General features: G+C 33.3%; 1 protein-coding gene across 5 annotated transcripts; it reads left to right on the forward strand.

Moving 5' to 3' along the window:
• The first annotated feature begins 3,567 nt into the window (after window positions 1-3,567).
• Window positions 3,568-19,062, forward strand: LOC143225438 (B-cell lymphoma 3 protein-like). 5 transcript variants are annotated; one of them, XM_076454866.1, is made up of 8 exons: window positions 3,568-3,713; window positions 7,560-7,680; window positions 7,942-8,053; window positions 10,439-11,508; window positions 15,418-15,526; window positions 16,994-17,195; window positions 17,705-17,793; window positions 18,097-19,062. In XM_076454866.1, the coding sequence occupies exons 4-8, from the start codon at window positions 11,099-11,101 to the stop codon at window positions 18,352-18,354; spliced, it is 1,068 nt and encodes a 355-aa protein (XP_076310981.1). In that variant the 5' UTR covers window positions 3,568-3,713; window positions 7,560-7,680; window positions 7,942-8,053; window positions 10,439-11,098; the 3' UTR covers window positions 18,355-19,062. The 5 variants fall into 5 exon arrangements, with proteins under 5 accessions (XP_076310981.1, XP_076310980.1, XP_076310982.1 ...); XM_076454865.1 differs by lacking the exon at window positions 7,942-8,053; XM_076454868.1 differs by lacking the exon at window positions 7,560-7,680 and having other exon boundaries at window positions 3,578-3,713; window positions 7,942-8,046.
• The last annotated feature ends 42 nt before the right edge of the window (window positions 19,063-19,104 follow it).

Here is a 19,104-nt window from a genome sequence, read left to right on the forward strand (position 1 = left end):
GGATTTAAAAGATTTTGTTTTTTGTTTGTTTTGTTTTGAATTTCGCACAAAGCTACTCGAGGACTATCTGTGCTAGACGTCCCTAATTTAGCAGCGTATGACTAGAGGAAAGGTAGCTAGTCATCACCACTCACCGCCAACTCTTGGTTTACTCTTTTACCAACGAATAGTGGGATGGGGCGTTATAATGTTACAGTCAATCCCACTATTCGTTGGTATTCGACTCGTACGCCGAGGGTCGCGGGCTCGAATCCCTTTACACACTTGGCTATGCCGGGCCGGATTTAAAGGAAAGATAATATTACAAATACGCTTGTCTTTACCATATCGACTCTGCTTAGTGATTTTGAAAATATATATTACTTATTTTTAGGATTGACAGTATAGGGACAACGCACTTGAATGACCCAGAAGTATATTTCGTGATACACAGAATAATAGATAAATTTCTTAGTTATGAAATATTAGGTTGTCCAGAAATAAATGTCGTTTTTGAACTGCGAGGTTTGGAAATGTATAAACCTATGTTGTAAAACATGTTTTAATCAATGTCAGCACAATTTACTTCAACACACTTTTACTAACGAGTAACGATACTGTTTATGCCCCTGCTATGGAAATCAGAGGTCTATGGCCAATGAACTCCCTGGCAGCTTCTTCTGCAGCTGCCTGGGTTAGAAAGTGTTTATTGTTCAAAAGTTGCCAGAGTGCTTGAAAAAATGAAAATCTGTAGGGAAAGGTTTGGGGAATAAGATGGATGAGGCAGAACGTCGATTTCCAATTCGTTCAATTTTGGGGCGTCATCCTTGACAGGTCTTATAATGCCGATTTTGTTGATCTTCAGTCAGCTCACGCGGAACACACGTATCCAACTTTTTCATCTTTTCAATCGCACTCAGGTGGTTGGCAATGCTTTATTTGCTTGTGCCTTGCTTTTCTGCAAACTCATGTACTGTTGTGTGTGGGTCTGTGTTTTAACTGCTTCCCTTAATGTGTTTTAATCTAAGGATGACTTCCTTTTACGATCTTTCATCTCCATGTCGATACCTTTGGAACCAACGCTGAACTGTACATTCATTAACAGATCCATGGCCGAATGCCTGGTTGATACTCCGTGTAGTTTGAAGTCGTAGAGTAAAATCAGACGAAAGTCCTTCTTGTCCATGCTGCTTTAAGGGTTGCGAAACTTACTCTGAGTAAAGTTGAAACAGCAGACAATTAAGATACCTTGTAAGTGACAATACCATCGTTCAGTTACTCAATATTCAGCTTCTAAATATCATCGTGAGAATTCCGAAATTTATTTCTGGACAGTCTAATGTATGTTTTGTGTGCTCTAAGTTAATTTATCACTTGTCCACTTACTTTAAATTTAAAATAATAATTATGTGTAACATACACCAATTAGTGGTAATTGAAATTCTTGAAGAAATTAAATATGATGTAGCCTGTTCTCACACAAATAAACACCAAGAACCCTGGTATTGTAGCCTTCGAATTGATGGACAAGGATTACGTTTCTGAAGTGTTTTGAGATAGGAAAATCTTAGAAGAGGATAGAATCTACACGATGGTAAAGCGAAAACGTACTTCTTATGAAATCCTAGAATTGTATTTTAGAAAACCTGATGACCAAAGGAAAGGCAATAACAGAGAACTGAGAAGACGACAATAGCTAGGAATTAAAGAAATGGTGAGAGCTGAGAACTAAATAGAAGGTGAAAACCGTATCTCTATAGTTTTATATCTCAAGAAGACAAATGTTAAAAATAATGACTCTTAAAGGTTTAATAGTTAGAACATTTTAAACGATTCAAGTTTAGCTTTTATAAAGTACGGATGCTAGAGTTTATAAACCCTAGATGTGAATAGAACGTATTAAATAAAATGTGAGACCCCTTTGATTAGGGTATAGCCGCTCCTAGTTTTGGGGAAGTAAATCAGTGGGCAGCACTTGTTGTCTTAAACGGTTACTCTGAACTGAATAGCAGAACAGAGTGTTACTCTTATAACATTCCCACAGTTAAAAGTGTCAACCGTGTTTGTTAGCAGAACGTCTTGTATCAGAGAAACTCAGACTCCTAGTCTAGTGTACTATACATTAAGTGGAGTGAACAGATATCACAGTTTGGCTGGTTTTCAGAATGTTGTCACAATGTCTTGGTAGGTCCTCTTGGGACACTTAAATTTCCCGATTTTAATTTTTGTTGTCAATCTATAACTTCTTTTACTGTATTTCATGAAAACTGTGAATAAACAGATACAAGTACGATCTTGTTTTTAACTGAGTCAGTTTATCACAGCCTTTAACGCTTCCTTTGAAGTTGAATTCGGCCTACGACATAACACCACTATTTCATAGTCACTGATCACATGATAATGTACCAGTCAAAACAAAGAGACAATTAAAAGAAATTGCAAGTACTGTTCACAACCGATGTTCAATTTTCAAGCCATGATTTATAGTAAGCGAAAGTTCTGCATGCATGAAAATTGCCGAGTATTTTACAAGCAGAAGAAGTTACTCAAAATAATTCATTCGTCATGGTTACCTGTATTCACAAATATCCTCTTACTTAATAATATTAATTAGTTGTATAATCGATTGTTTATAACTCTCCCTAAAAGAAGAGGCTCACATATAAGGTGAGCTGTTTCTGTGACTTTAAAATCCTGTCACATTTACACTAAGCCTTACTAAAGTCAAACTAGCAGCTTATTAGAAATTATCTTCGAAAGAAACCTCAGAACTCTAATGTTGGAATACACTTGAAGTCTCGGAACATGGATAGCTTTGCTTTAAAGCAATAATAATATATTCGGTTAACTGCTTTAGAGATCCATACGTAGTTTTTATTAATGAACAATAATCAAAATATCATACTTTTATTAATAAGCAATAATGAAAATATGCATGCTTCAGAGATCCATACGTAGTTTTATTAATAAGCAATAATGAAAATATCATACATGCTTCAGAGATCCATACGTAGTTTTATTAATGAACGATAATGAAAATATACATGCTTCAGAGATCCATACGTAGTTTTATTAATGAACAATAATGAAAATATGCATGCTTCAGAGATCCATACGTAGTTTTATTAATGAACAATATTGAAAATATGCATGCTTCAGAGATCCATACGTAGTTTTATCGATAAGCAATGATCAAAATATCATGCATGCTTCAGAAATTATTTTTATTAATAAACAATGATCAAAACATTCAAATAAACATTAGTTTATTTCTGATCTGTGTTACATTAGTTTATTTCAGTGCAATAGGTGTAGACTCATGTATAGTTTCTTAATCATCTAACTTTATGTTCAAACAAGACAAAAATGTTGGATAATTTAAACACTGCTATAAAATATATGTTCAAACGCTTACATTAACTGGTTCAGTTGCTTAGGATATCGATATAGCGGTTAAGTAAGCAGAATTAATCTAAAATTAATATGTGAGCTTTGCAACTCAAACGAATCTAATTCAAAAACAAAACCAAAACCTTTCCTGGTGTTACATGCCGTTTGACGACTATCGAGCCTGACATAGTTTTCGCGCATTTGTGTTACGAGCACTCGGTAGGTGGATCTGAAATAAGAATGTTGTTAGTTTGAAGAAGTTTATTATTAACGTCCATAGGGTGTGTTTCTGAAATATAACCAAGTTCTTATACAAACTGCAGTCACTACAGTACTCTAGCAAGGTAAGTAATGGTTGTGTGTTTTATATATTTATTACATTTTTAAGAATCTACTTAGGACTGGGCATTCCAGTTATTCAGCGGTAAGGCTACATACTTAAAATGCTGAAGTCCGGGTTTCTATATCCGTGGTGGGCTGCACAAAGAAAGCCCAGTGTATTACTCTGCCCTTAACGATAAATCAAGTTCTGTATGATTATAGTGAGACACCTAGTGTAATATTTTAACTGTGTAAAACAATGTCATTATCCTTTAATGGAATATGTAATAGTGGAAATATACACTTTAATACAAATACACTAATATTTTGATACATGTACATGGGTAACATATATATTTATATATATATACCTTTATTTAAAATACACTATGTCGAGTTCAAACATTTTATGAAACCGTAAGAAGTTTACAGACACAACCAGAACTGTGTCGCTGAAAACAAAACCAAAACTAACCGTTTGATTTTATAACATAATTTTATCTTTCCTTAAGTACTGCATTACCCACTGATTCTCATCCAAGTTTTAACTGATTTTTAGTATTCGTCACACGTTTCACTAAGTTCTAACACAGTTTTTCATAACAGAAAGTTTGTTACACTCGTAATGTGAGAGTGAAACATAGACAATACAAAACAAGACAAAGAGATCTGGTTATTTCTATAGTGTTTCTTGTCACATGATTACGATGTTTTTATCACACTACAGTACCCTGACTTGTCTGTTGTGTAGTTGTGTTACTAGGTTTTACAAGAAAACATTTGATATCCTGTTACCGTGTTATATCGTTGGATTTTCTATCGTATACTTGTGTTACTAGGTCGTATATCACAGTGTTTTATGTTCTTCACTGTGTTGACATATTACCTGTCTGTATATTCACACTCGTTTTCTCTTCGAGTTGTATATCGCGGCGTAATACATTATAACCTGTTTAAGCCAGAAATATCAAAATTTTGCAGCATTGTCTTAAGATTTCTCTTATAAAAGGCCCTCTATATGGCAGAACCTGCGTAACGCGGACGGAAAACTATCTTTCACTTTCCTCATCTATCAACAAGTAGGATTAGAACCTGAGTAAGGGGCGGAAAAAATGTTATTGATTAAATATTAATTTCTTATTTAATTAGTAATTCCTTTACATATTAATAAATTATTGTTTAATTAATAATTTGTTTAAATATTAATAAATTCTCAGACATTTTGTCACAGTAAGTATTTGTTAAATATATTATGTTCTTTTTTTCTGCCGTCATTATTTCGGAGGTCGCTATTTGAAAAAATGATTGACTGTATTTTTGGTCAAATTTGCTGATGGAAAACTAAAGAAACCATGGGTAATAGGTAAAAGTGTACATCCGCGCTGTTTCAAAAATTTAAGGAAGAATCAACTTCCTGTGGAATGGAAAGTGAATAATAAAGCGTGGATGACAAGTGTTATATTCGATGAATTTTTGAACAAATTAAACAAAAGAATGGAACAAGAAAATAGAAAGATTCTACTTTTTCCTAGATAATGCAACTTGTCACCCAAAAGTTCAACTTTCAAATGTTCGTTTAGTCTTTCTACCTCCACGTACAACATCAGTTCTACAGCTTCTAGATAATGGAATTATACAGTGTATAAAATTGAAATACATAAAATTGATGCTTCAGCGTATTATTGCAAACATGGACGACTGTAAGAGAGCATCTGAAATGACCATGAACTGCTTATTTCCAGGAAAGGAAACTGTTCGAACCATATCGTATTTTTTTAGTACACATACGTACTTGGGAGTTTCGGCAATAGTTGGAAAACTTTCGTCGGTACTGCAGAGTATGCGTGTCCACCACGGATATCAGACCCCGGATTTTAACGTTACAAGCCTTTAGACCTGTAGCTGCACCACGGGAAGAAAGAATGTGTTATATGAAGTATTTGTAGCTTCTACAATAACACTGGATAATTCTGTCAAATCTGTCACAATACGTCATCAAAAGAGAGTTAGTCCGGCAATTGTAACAGAACAATTAAAAACTACGTATTGTTGTACATGTCAAAACCAACATGTTTCAAAGACAACTTTACCTTTTCCAACAGTGTTAAAACCACTGTCAGTTGTAACAGAACGAGTAAAAACTTCATATTATTCTACATGTCAAAACTAACTAACTTATCTTTTTGTTGTTGAATTTTTCGCAAAGCTACTCGAATGACACCTATACTAGCCTCCCCAGCCTTTGAATTAATATACAAAGGGGTTAAAATAGTGAGCAGCCCTGCGACTGAAATGGCCAGTATATTTGGCTGTGGATTTCATAATTAATGAGTCGAGAGCCCTAACCATCAGATCATACTAGATCTATAGTTTAGATGACGCATGTTTATGTTAAACTGAAAACTCTTGGCTACCCAATAGTTTTATTATTTATGCATTCGACATATTTGTAATCTCTAAGAATGGAAACCAAATTGGTTTGTTTCTTTTGGATGTTGCAACAAGTTTCATCAAATATATATTCAGTTGAAATTGAAAATAAAAATATTTTTCTTCTTAGACAGACAGTCGTTAAACATTTTAAAGTAGGGGATGTTTTTAAAAATAACGTATATTAATTATTTTTATATCATTGTCCGTTTCTGAGGTCTATCAACTTAGTTAAAGTTCTAACATTCAGACCCCCAGTAGCAGGTTTTCCCTTGACGAACAAAAACTCTCCACTGGAATCAGCAAAAAAATCAATATTAAAAATAATTATTTCCTTCACTGTATGAATTACCACATTAAAAACTGTTGATAAACCAGTAAGTATGTTTCTTCCAACTGTAATCAAACTGACCATATTCGTCACTTTAGCCTAAAATATCAGGTTCAACAAGATTATGAACTGCATATCCACCAAAGTGAGTTTGATGTGAGATCGAAGACATCTCGATAAATGATGACTGTCTACATTAGATGAACTAATAGATGTACATGTCCAAGTCCATTACATCACTGGTGTGATAACATACACTCATATACGTAGGTGAAAACTTGAAATCTATTAGTCGTTAAACGTGATTTTACAACCGAAACTGGTGTTTTATACTACTAAGATATGCTATAGTATTATCTTTGTTGTTGTGTGTAATGATATTATGATGTATGTGGTGAACAGTGTATTCCTGCTATTGTGATTACGTCACATACCCTACTTTCGTTTTGTGAGTCAGTGTTTATAGTATTTATTACAACCACTATTTTGTACGTGGTTCTCTGTTTATTCTGTCCTTTCTTACAGTTTGGTATCTTGTAATGTTAAACTTATACTTCGTGTAGAGCATGTGTTATCCAACAAAAACTAAGTCTGCTGATGCATTTTTGGTAGTGCCCTCGATTTCATCTCGCTTGATAACGAGGCTATTATCATAGAGAACTTGAAAATTATTCATTATGATATATATTTTATGCCTTTGTTTATTATATGCGGTAAGAGATGTTGTATGTAAATTGGACTAGTGTAGTTATGGTTTCAAGTGTTTCTCGTTTGCTTATTTCTTATAAGAAGTCCGTTATCATAGTTCTTTTGGCTACCGCGAGTTGTGTGGATTCTTCTTTGTTGTCGTTACTATTTTTTCTTTCATATAGTTGATTCTTTATTTCTTCATTACTAGTATTGTTTCTCGCAGCTTCTAAATATGTACATGTTTGTTGTACATTTTTGGTTGCTGGTTGTGTAGGTGTGTCTTAATTTGAGAGTTAGGACTGGTAAGTTTTATTTGTTCTGTAACTCGCTTATATTGTTTATATTGTAACTCGCTTATATTGTTTCTATGTTATATGTTCCTGTTATAATTTATGTGTATTTCGAACATCCTTTACAGGTGAAGGTTCATCACAGTTGCAACATTTACGTCTTTCTTGCTTTTTTGAACACTCCACAGATCATCATTCTCGGGAAACATGGCCAAATCTGTTATTGTTGTTACCACAGTGATGTATTTTGTAAGTGTTGTAATTACCTTGTTCACTTTCATTACTGCTGAAGTTATTCAATTTATTTTGTTCTATTTTACCGTTATGTGTACCAATTCCTCCTTGGTGTGGTCAATGTTTAAAGCAGGGTGAATACATCTGGTCACTTGTGGGCAGTTTCCTGGTATGTGTATTCTGATACTTTCAGGTTTGAAAACATCCTGGGATCATTATTAAAATAGGTCAATGATCCTTAACTTGGAGAGTATTCTGATATAATTTTTACTTTAGGTTTACAGCGTTTTATTTCTCGTTTGTGGTGTCCCTCCCACCGTGGTCATCCGCTTCTGCCACTTGAAACCGGGCTTGGAAAGCATCAGCCCGACGTGCTATAAAGTGTGTGGCAAGTATTTAATTAACTTTATTGAACATTTAGCTATTAACGAAACCAGTTAGAGAATTAATAACATTTTAGTAGACAAAAACAAACAAATTGTCACTGATTCCTTGCTTCTTGAAAAGCATGACTTGTATACGTTAAACGTTATATAAACCGCTATAAAAACGTCTAATGACTAGTGAATGTCTTTTTCGTGATATTAAACATGCCTCCTTTAAAAAACCCAGTTGTTGTCTCGCGATTTAACTTCCTGGTGGAACTTTTTCTTTTCCTTTTTTGGTTGTGTATAAATAAAACCGATAAACTTTCATCATTTGGGTACCTAAGATTTGTGAATTTTACTTGAAGTACTTGTTACGTTAAGTCAGTGCTTGGGTGCACAGCTTAACTTATAAGAAACCTTTGGGTTGTATTAACATAATGAAAAAAAAAGATATAATTTCAAGTATGAATTATTATGAGTGTAATTTTCATTCTCAAGAATCAAACTCTATATTTTTATTAGAAACTAACGTGAATAAACGATTAGAACTATATAGTCAATAAAAGCATCATATAGATTATTTTGATGACTTGAATGCCGTGTAATAAAATAAATATTTTTAGTTACACAAAACTGTTGTTTTATGACTTGTGGGACACTGTGTAATAGAACAAACATTTTTTTTGCACAAAACAATGTTCTGTTATGACTTGTGAGACACTATGTAGGCACAAATAGCCCTCGAGTAGCTTTGTGCGAAATTCCAAAACAAAACACTATGTCGTGGAACAAACATTTCTTGTTACATAAAACACCGAGTTGATTTATGACTTCAGGGAGGTTATGTAATAGAACAAACATTTTTAGTTACTCAAACATTGTTCCTGTCCATTATTACTGCTCTCAGTATATAGAAAAGTCCCCCCCCCCCAGTGACACAGCGATATGCCTACGGACTTAAACGCTAAAAACTGGGTTTGTTCTCTGCCCATACGGAGCTTTGTGCTTAACTTCCAACAAACAAACACCATATATGGAAAGTGTCGCAGTAATTTTTAAGCTATCCTACATGTTCCAAACTGTTTTTATTTCATTCTTACTTTTGTGTTTCAACGTGACCTGTTGTATAGTTCAAAAGAATAAAGACAAACGTTAACATTTAGGTCCATCTCGGTTGTTCCATTCTCTAACGTAAATTAAAACTGTTAAGAAGTAGCACACAATGTCCACCAGTTTTAACAGATTTTCACGTGTTGTAACACACAATGTCCATAACATTTTGGACAGATTTTTACATGTTGTAACGCACAATGTTAAGTCCAAGAGATTCTGATAGTTTCCAGATCATATCTGTTTACGAAAACAGTTCAAGGTTACGAATTATCAATTAGTGTTCTATCAGATGTTGAGCAACAGTAAAGATGGACGACACCAACAGTTCTTATCTTTAGTAACAACACATTTTTTTTAATTTCTTGTTTTGTAATGTTCAATGCTACAAAACTGACGTTGATTTTATATAAAAAAGATTTTTAAAATAGAAAATGTTTGTGTGAAAAAACAAACACAGATAGCTACGTACGTGGCATGTATAAATGAAAGTACGTATCTACTATTAAATCTTTATGACAGCTGCTAACATCTGTATTCAAGCAGTATCTTCGAGTGGGCCTCTATATTATGTATGTATAATTTGGGCTGATTTACAATAAAACCAAAAACACCACTACAAAAGTTTGTAAATGCGTATTCAAATCTGTAAGGATATACGTGAACCCTAAACTATAATCTGATTCACCAATTGGCTATGTTTTCATAGCGCGTAGAAACACAGTAGACTATTTCAGCTATGTCCACAACAGGGAAACAAACCCCGGATTTCAGCGTTTCAAGTTAGCAAACCTATTGCTAACCACAACTTGTTATTGAGCTATACCAGTTGTGGGAAATTCCAGTCCTCATCAGAAACACGTAAGTTGTACTTAAACTGAAACACGTAGCTAGTGAATACCAGTTGAACCGAGCAGCGAGTTGGCGCATGCTTGGGGTGCGAACTTTTCCGCAGCTATTTTAGTGACGTAAGCATAATTAACGTAAGAACTCAAGTACCACGTGGAAAGTGGTATTATACATGATGTCAGATTAGACATTCGGTGTATAATTCAAGTAATTACCTGTTTATATAATAATAGGATTGTTACTAATTTAGGACCTATAGATGTTCGATTACTAGTACAAATCAGGTTAGTACTAAAGAAATTATGTTAAAACGATGTGCATATATTGTATTTCACTTACATCTCTTTCAATTTGACTTGATTATGAAAATTAATGTGATGTACGTTCATGTGTCTCTTCTGCTGCATGTCGTCATTTGGTGAATTTTTCCCATTTTATCTTTATAGGTTTACTCTTCTATTATTATCAGTGATGTTCAGATAAATTATGATTGTTTCACAAATTACATTCTGTGCACCAATAAGTTGTACGTGTAATCAGAGAACTCGTTGAGTGAGAACAAAATAGTTTCAGACTAACCTTTGTTATACGTTCGTTTGAAGTGATAACCTTATATAACAACAAATATCATATTACCACATTTTGAATTTACCCGTGTTCCGAATAAACTATGAATGCCTTTGAATGGGGAATTAGCCTTAGGCAAACATTAGGTGAACTACAGTTCCGTTATGACCCGAAACTCCAAGAAGAAATCGAGGCCAGCCAGCCCCTCTACCTCCCGTTCGTTCCGAGGGGTCTTCCCCGTTTTTATAAACGTAAGTACGCTACTGGAAATGTGTTGTGCACAAGCCGTCAACAGGAGAGGGCCAAAAGTATAAAAGCCTTAGAGGAAACAGTGTCAGGGTCACAGCAGTCTTTGGACTGGGTAAAATCTAACGGTGGCCTCATTCAGAGAAAAAAGGTCAAAAAACATTTCACAGCCGAAGTCAGTTTTGAAAGTAAGCGAACACTCGTTATTGAATAGTGCCTGTTGCAAAAAACGGTTACGGCATATCTTGTTTGGTTTGAAAAAACAGTTTTGTGATTCTCAACAGTTCAAATGTATGAACAGTACTTCCGAATCCTCTTTAAACAGATACTTGACACTCGGTACCCCATGTAATCATGGCCAGTACTTTCCCAGGTTGAAAACAATGAAGAATTCTTCAAGCCAAGACTATGAATTCGCCAGTCTACTTGTTAAAGGGCATGTTACAACTTATTTTAAGGTTGGAGGACATATTCACAAAGACACCATGGTAAAGGACAAATCTTCTTGTGAGCTCCAGAAGCCCATGGATAAAAACAAGTTTGGTCAGGCAGTGGAAACTCTACACTCGAATTCGTGTTCTGACCGGACATTAAAATTATCTAGAGAACAGTATGTCGTCTTAATGAAGAACAGATTTTCAGTCGAAGAACCAAAGAACTTTGATATTCTGTATTGTATGAAAGCAGATGAGGATGGAGATAGGTAAGAATGGAAAAGTTTTTCCTTGTGATAAACGGATTAGCCGTACAGTAAACTTAATTATTAATTTTAAATATGCAGTTAAATAAAATAAAGCAATAATTAGTAATGGCTCTGTAGCAATCGTAAACTTAATGTAGTATTATGTGGTAATGCCATTCAAAAGAGGACAAAAAATACTACCAAATTGTTTAATGATTGTGTATATATAATATATATATATGTATGTATGTTAAGGTTTTATTTTGTTTATCACCACAGGTGAAACTGAAAAGAGTATCTGTGATTTAAAAGTCTAATGTATTATTTCATTCGCCGACCCTTCTGCTGTGGACTACAGTTTCGCCTGTTTAAAAAGTCCACCAGCTTGTCCATCTCTTATAGTATTGTAACATCATTCACATCTCTTAATTAATTTAGGTTATTATATATAAAGTGAAACGAACGTAAAACCACTTAGATAAAAATACTACCTGTTGGAATTTTACATTTTAAGTATTTACAGTACTGTGAACTGTGTTAGGATAAAATCAAAAAATAGATTTCTGACTACTTTTAAAGAACAATGGAAGGTAAATCACAGATGAAACATTAAAATGTTATTATAATCTTCACATTTATTACAACCGAAACTTTGTGAGAAATGTTTGAGTTCAGCAAACAGTTAATACTATGTGTCCCCCTTTTATTTTAATAACTGCAGACAGTCTTTCAGGCATCGTTGTAATATATTTAATCAAAGTGTTCTTTGAAATTTTGCTCCAAATGTCTCTAATACACTTCCATAAAGTTTCTTTAGAAATAACTTTAAGTTTGCTAAGTTTTTGATCTGTTGAATTCTTGATCTGCTCAACTGGGTTGAGATTGGGACTGTGGATCATTTCAGTGACCAAATTGCTTCTTTCTTTGCTAAGTAATTTCTGCTCAGGTTGAATGAGAGCTTTTGGTAGTAGAATTCTTTACCAATAAAACGTAAACCACCGGGTATAGCATGACGGATCTGAGGGTACATGAGTTGGTCGATTATTCAATCTATTTTGCAAATATCTCCTATCAGTCGGCAGAAAAAAACACCCCCAAACCGTCACACTGCCACTCTCATGGTTCACAGTAGGTGCTATGCATTGAGGTAAGTATCTTTCACCTTTCTTCGCCAGACGTATAACCTACACTCTGAACCAGATATTTCAAACTTGGACCAATTCGTCCATAATAACATTTTCAAATCATTAACAATCCAGTTTTGTACCTTTTAGCAAATTTCAGTCTCTTGACAGTATTTGGAAATCGAAATAAAGGTTTTTAACTGCTACACAACAAAATAATTCATTGTGATTGATTCTTTTTGATACTGTACATCTGGACACTTTTCTGTCATTTGGTACATGGTCGTTTATCTCATGGTTGACATCAGTGTCAGTCTTCTTTCTGTCCCAAAGGCTGTATAAACAAAGAATACTTAACATCAATATCATTGAATTTAAGTGTTCTGCCCTTCCTTTCCTATTTTCAAATTTACCTGTCTCGGTCTCACGATCTAGAATGTACTCGACAGTGTTTGGGAAATATTTCAAGCCTGTAGCAATTTGTCGATTTGCTTTGTTTGGTTTTTGAATTTTGCGCAAAGTTACACGAGGGCTATCTGCGCTAGTCGTTCCTAATTTAGCAGTGTAAGACAAGAGGGAAGGCAGCTAGTCATCACCACCCACCGCCAACTCTTTTACCAACGAATAGTGGGATTGATCGAAACATTGTAACACCCCCACGGTTGAAAGAGTGAGCATATTTGGTGTGACGGAGATTCGAAGTGACGAGTCGAGTGCCTTAAACACATGACCATGCTGGGCTGCAATTTGTTGGAGAGTCCAACCAGCGTTACGTAAAGCTTTTATGTGAACTCTTTGCTCTACTAACAATTATCTATGTTTTTTGGCCCGTGACGTGACAACAAAACTTAATATATATAGTGTTTAACATTGCTTTGATCGAGGTATATTTGAAGAGTACTATTAAATTAATTTTTTCTGGCATATACCGGTACCATATGCATTACCAGCGTTAAAATTTACGTTTTGTAATGTGTTAGAAAAATTAGACCATAAAATGGAAAGAATGACAAAATATTCTTCTGATGTAATATTTTTGCACAATACTTTACTGTAATAAAGACTAGAGGAACGTGGTGTATGTTATATGTGTGAGAGTCAAATTCCACTTTTCGATTAAGTGGATTAAGAGATAATGGCAATTGTTGTAGATAAGTTACCAGGTGACAACTGGAGATAACTAGAACACATTCATACGTACACTTTATGTAGCTTTACGCAAATATTTGAAACGAACAAACGAAAACGTTATATAGTATAGCTTATTGTAGACTTGAGCATGCGTCATAGCGGAATGATATAACGCTTGAAAGAGGACAGACATTATTATATGGATTATAATCTAAAAACGTTTATATTAGACGATATAGAGATAAATTATATAAAGTTCGAGTGAAAGTTGGTATCATGTATTCAGCTAAAATAGGAAGTGTAATATTGTTCTGATCTCGAACAGTGATCGTGTACGTGTTTCCTAGGCAACCATATGTCGCAAGTTGCGAGACCTAGTTATGTAACCTGGTCTATTTACTTCATTCTTCGAAGTCAATTGTAGCAATATACATGACATATATTATGTATATATTCAAAATTTCATCTTGAAAGCAGTTTTTGTAATGAAAAGGTTTTTCCCCAAATTCTCTACAGGCTCTTTCTGATAAATCTTAAATATATTACTGCGTGTACTGTTTCCAGTGAGCTTTGAAGTGAAAACCCCAAAATTCCCCATGATTTCGTAACTGTAACAAACAGAAATTTAAATACAGTTACAAGTATATATTAACACATAATTCAGCGAGCTGTTTAGTACGAAACGATTAAGTAACTGTGTGTTGTAACAACGGAATTAAATATTCATAGTTCAACAACTGAAAAAAAAAAAGGCTAAGTCTAGTTATTAAGTTGTAACCATATTTTTCATAAGTAATTACGGGTCTTTATAGGTAATATCGTAACGAGTGAAGTTATACTTAGATATTAAATCTGTTTCTTTTCTTTTGTAACCAGTGTCAGAGATATTACTAACTCTACAAATCTAAGCGTAATAACTGTCAGTAATATTACTAGCATAACACGTATTGTTTGTAATCAGTGTCTGTAATATTACTAACTCTACAGATCTTGCTTGCAAGTATTAATATTACTCTAGAGACTGAAAAACTGAGAGGTACAACTTTGTTAGGGAGAAATACACTCAGTATAAGATATGTAGTCTTGATACTTGTAGAAATACATTTAGTACACAGAGCCTCAATAATTGTAGAATTTGAAAACAATTTACATACAAACAGCATAATCTAGCCTTGTATAATTGTTTTCTAGCACGCTGTCCTAGCAGAGATACATTGGTATAACACAGAATCCTATTTCATGTGAAATACAGAAGATCTTGCACTAGAACTCACTACTGATGTGTAGAACCATGTATTTTACATACAGATTTTGTTGTGTCATAACTCACCACCATTATGTAAAATCATGTTTTTTACATATAGACTGTCTCACGTGACACTTCACTACTAGTAAACAAGGCCCTGTTTTTAATCATGAATTGCAGACCCTCTTCAGTTCGATTGGTTGGTTGGAATTAGAATAACTTGTCAGAAAATGTACCTTTAATGACTGAAAACTAATAATTTGCCAAGAAATAATTTTTGTTTTCAAATGTATTGCAGTAATAATGTTTTGTTTTTACGATAAATGCTCTTATATAAAAACAGAAACGTGAAGACAGTTAATATATATATATATAATTTTAGGTTATGTTGAAATGTTATTTGTATTACAATTTATTTATTGTTTCTAGACCTCTACACATTGCAACCATTCATGAAGATGTTTCATTGGTCAAGCATTTATGTTCATTAATGAAGAGAATTGGAGCTTCTGTGCATATATACAACTACCTGCAGCAGGTCTGTAAAACTGGTTAGTCATTAACATTAGTGGACAGATCTAACATATAATCTTTGTTGTAATAATCCTCTGTACTTATTAGGTCCACTAGTTTGTATGGATAGACCTAATATACAATCTCTATTGTAATGATCCTCTGCATTTGTTTGGTCTATTAGTTTGTACGGATAGACCTAATGATGAAGTTATTACATTCTGGGGGATTATACGTTTGAAACGTTAGTGTGTTCTTCACAAGAAGAGTGTTCTCCAAAAAGTAAATTTCTTTGTTGACTCACTATAATACTTTAAACTGTTCATTATATAGGTGCACAGGACCTATTATTTATCTCAGTAAAAATGGTCAAGAATAGGTTTGGAAGAAAATTAAAAACAGACACATTGTATTAAAACACTGTGAACTTAACAGTGCTTCTATGAGGATATAATACTGATTTCCTATTTACTGTATAGCCAGGTTTTGGATTCCCCATAGATAAAGCCATCGTTACTAGCAGTTGAATGTCAGTTTTTTCACACTTCCATATGTTAATGTGGTTTACTAGCTGTTTGCATAAATATTGTATGCACATTGGCTTATCATTTTTTGTGTTTATTTTAAGATAGTGATTCATGTCTTATAGTTTTTATTAACTTCTAACTTAACCTGGCCAAACTGATTATCAGTTTTGATTATCTCAAAGACTTTGATCTAAAGGATTTGAAACCATCACAAAAACTGAAACTGATTTTTTAATAGTTTCCAAACTACTTGTTAAAGCTCACCTATTTTTATAATGACACATTGCTATTTTCATTTTAAGCGTAGCCAAACATTTTTATGTTACAGTGCACACACACATATACATATAGTAATATGTAACACAAGATGACATCTCAAAATTCACTTGGTTAGATGTGCGATAGATGAGCTACATTAATACTTGGATCGTCAGTTTCAAGGAAGCAGAAGGTCTTGTTTTTCAAGAACCAACAGAAGTTTCCTTCTTTTTTATTGAAACTTTAAATAAATGTGGGCACAGTCACACAGACTACACTTATTGCACTTGAAAAACTTTTCCTCTTTGCATTTGAAAGAAATAAGACGTGTGATATTTGCAAATGGTGTTTAAATATATAAAAAAACAAACTGGTTTTCGTATAGAAAAAACTTTGATAAAATTAAGGAACGTTAACTCGCATACCAGTTAAAAAAAACAAAAAGGAGGGAGAGAGAGATACAGACATTTTATCTTTACAAAATGGAAGTCCTAATCTACAGCTTTGTTAAAGCCCCTGGGACACAAATTACCAAGCTGAGCCTGGTTAAGTCACATATAGTTTTTAAATGCTAATAAGTTGAATTAAAGTAGTGTAAAATTTTAATAACTTGTAATTAGTTTTTAATGTAATTTAACAAAACAGTTGCTAGAACAGGCATGATATCATTGAATGTGTAGTTTGTAAAAGAATACTTTATTTTTCAGACCCCATTGCACTTAGCTATTGTTGTTGGTAACCAACATATCGTTGAAATCTTACTGGAAGAAGGTGCTTGTCCAAAGTCACAAGATCGTTATGGTAACACATCATTACACTTGGCAGTCAAGTATAACAGACTGGAATGTTTACATATTCTTTTGAAATACAAGCAAGTACAGGATATTCGAAATTTAAGGAATTATGATGGTAAATACACTTTAAATGACCATACAGTTTAAAATATGAAACAGTACAACTGTATATGTGGTTTATTAAGTGACTTAAAGTATTTCTCCAAGCAGTCTAATAATTTGTAAATGCAAACTAACAGTTTACAAAGAAAAAAGTTTCTTTATAATCTTAGTTATTAATATCAGGGACTCAAATGACAAAGTCTAAAGACATCTTGTAAGAACTACTTTCACAAAAACTTTCGGTCTGTGTAACTTGTCACTGTTAAACAGTATTGGTCCAAAACAACTTTAAATAATGCATAAGAGCTACAATGTTTTTAAAAAATTATACCAGTTTCACTAACTGTATGTAGAAATGTGGTTAATTTGTTGAAGATATAAGAATAACTACTAGATGTGTAATGTGAATTTGTTGAGGATATAAAGAGGATTGTTGGATACATGGTGTAAATTTCTTGAGGTCAATGCTATTTAATGATGATTGCTTTTTTGAGATATTCAGTTTTTGTTCTTTGTTTTCAGGGTATTCTGCATTACATCTAGCTGTGACAAACAATTCTTCCACTTCAATCAAATACTTGGTCAAAGCCTGCTGTGATATTGATGTGAAGGTGTGTGTGTAATGTTTATGTGAAGTCCCAGTAAAATGAATCCTCTCAAATGTTATTCCACTAGCTCTTAAATCTTGAATTTTCCTTTAATTATTTTTATAGGAACAGTAGAAATTTATAATTGTCTCTATAACTAAAGCCAGATTCTGTCAGTTAATACTAGTTTAATGGTGTATTTAATTATCTTAAGAAAGTAGCAAGACCACAATAAAAATATTGTCTGTTATTTGTTTAAGTCTGTAATAACAATGTAGAAGGTTTTTTCAGTTGTTGGTTCTCAGTTTTAAACTGCTCTGTTTAAAGGATGGCAAGAGTGGAAGAACACCATTATTCCATGCTGTGATGAACAACAACAAACCTCTCATTAAACTTTTATTAAAACTTGGGGGATCCACAGATGCTCCTGATTTTTCTGGTGTCTCCCCACTTCAGGCATCTTTATTGAACAACAAAGACATAGCACTTCTAATGGGAAGTAGAAAACTTAGGACTTATTCCAGGAAAATTTCAGCATGCGGAAAGGAAAATGTAATAAGAAAACAAAGAAAAATTATTAAGTAGTAAATGAATGAAAGAATCATTAATGTCATCAAACATAAGTTTATCTCACCAAAAGATAATCAGTTTAAAAACCAAACAAATGACAGATTAGAAAGAATGTGATGCAAGTGAAAAAAAAAAAGATTTCACCATGATCTCAAAGTTATGGAATGGTAAAAATCGTATTCAATAATGTCATCAAGTGAAATATATTTAAATAAGGTATTTTAATATAAGAAAATAATACAAGTTTGGTGGTGCATAATACGTAGTTATACTCTTTAAGTGTTACTTATCAATGCATATTTAACTGAAATTTTTAGCAAGATAAAATTAGTTATACTCTTCAAATGTTACTTATCAATGCATATTTAACTGAGATTTTTAGCAAGATAAAATTAGTTATACTCTTCAAGTGTTATTTATCAATGCATATTTAACTGAGATTTTTAGCAAGATAAAATTAGTTATACTCTTCAAGTGTTATTTATCAATGCATATTTAACTGAAATTTTTCAAGATAAATGCTGGTTCACTGCATCTCCATATTAAGACATCAATTCTTAAGCCAGGGCATACATTATACCATTATTCTTATACTGATGCTAATAAACTGATATGCATTTTATGAAGTGTCCTAATTACTGTAATATGTTACGTTTAACTACATGACGTGTATTTTACAAATTCTTTAACCTTCATTGAATAATAAAACTTTTTGAATTGGATTACTTGTACTTCACTAAAACTGACATCTCTAAAAGTCTGTAC

The sequence above is a fragment of the Tachypleus tridentatus genome, chromosome 9 (assembly GCF_004210375.1).
Source record: "Tachypleus tridentatus isolate NWPU-2018 chromosome 9, ASM421037v1, whole genome shotgun sequence".
NCBI classification, from domain to species: Eukaryota; Metazoa; Arthropoda; class Merostomata; order Xiphosura; family Limulidae; genus Tachypleus; species Tachypleus tridentatus.

Coding starts and splice junctions, on each gene's coding strand:
- LOC143225438 (XM_076454866.1), top strand. CDS start 11,099: ATGAACAGTACTTCCGAATCCTCTTTAAACAGATACTTGACACTCGGT. Junction 11,509..15,417: donor GCAGATGAGGATGGAGATAG/GTAAGAATGGAA, acceptor TATTGTTTCTAG/ACCTCTACACATTGCAACCA. Junction 15,527..16,993: donor TATACAACTACCTGCAGCAG/GTCTGTAAAACT, acceptor TTTATTTTTCAG/ACCCCATTGCACTTAGCTAT.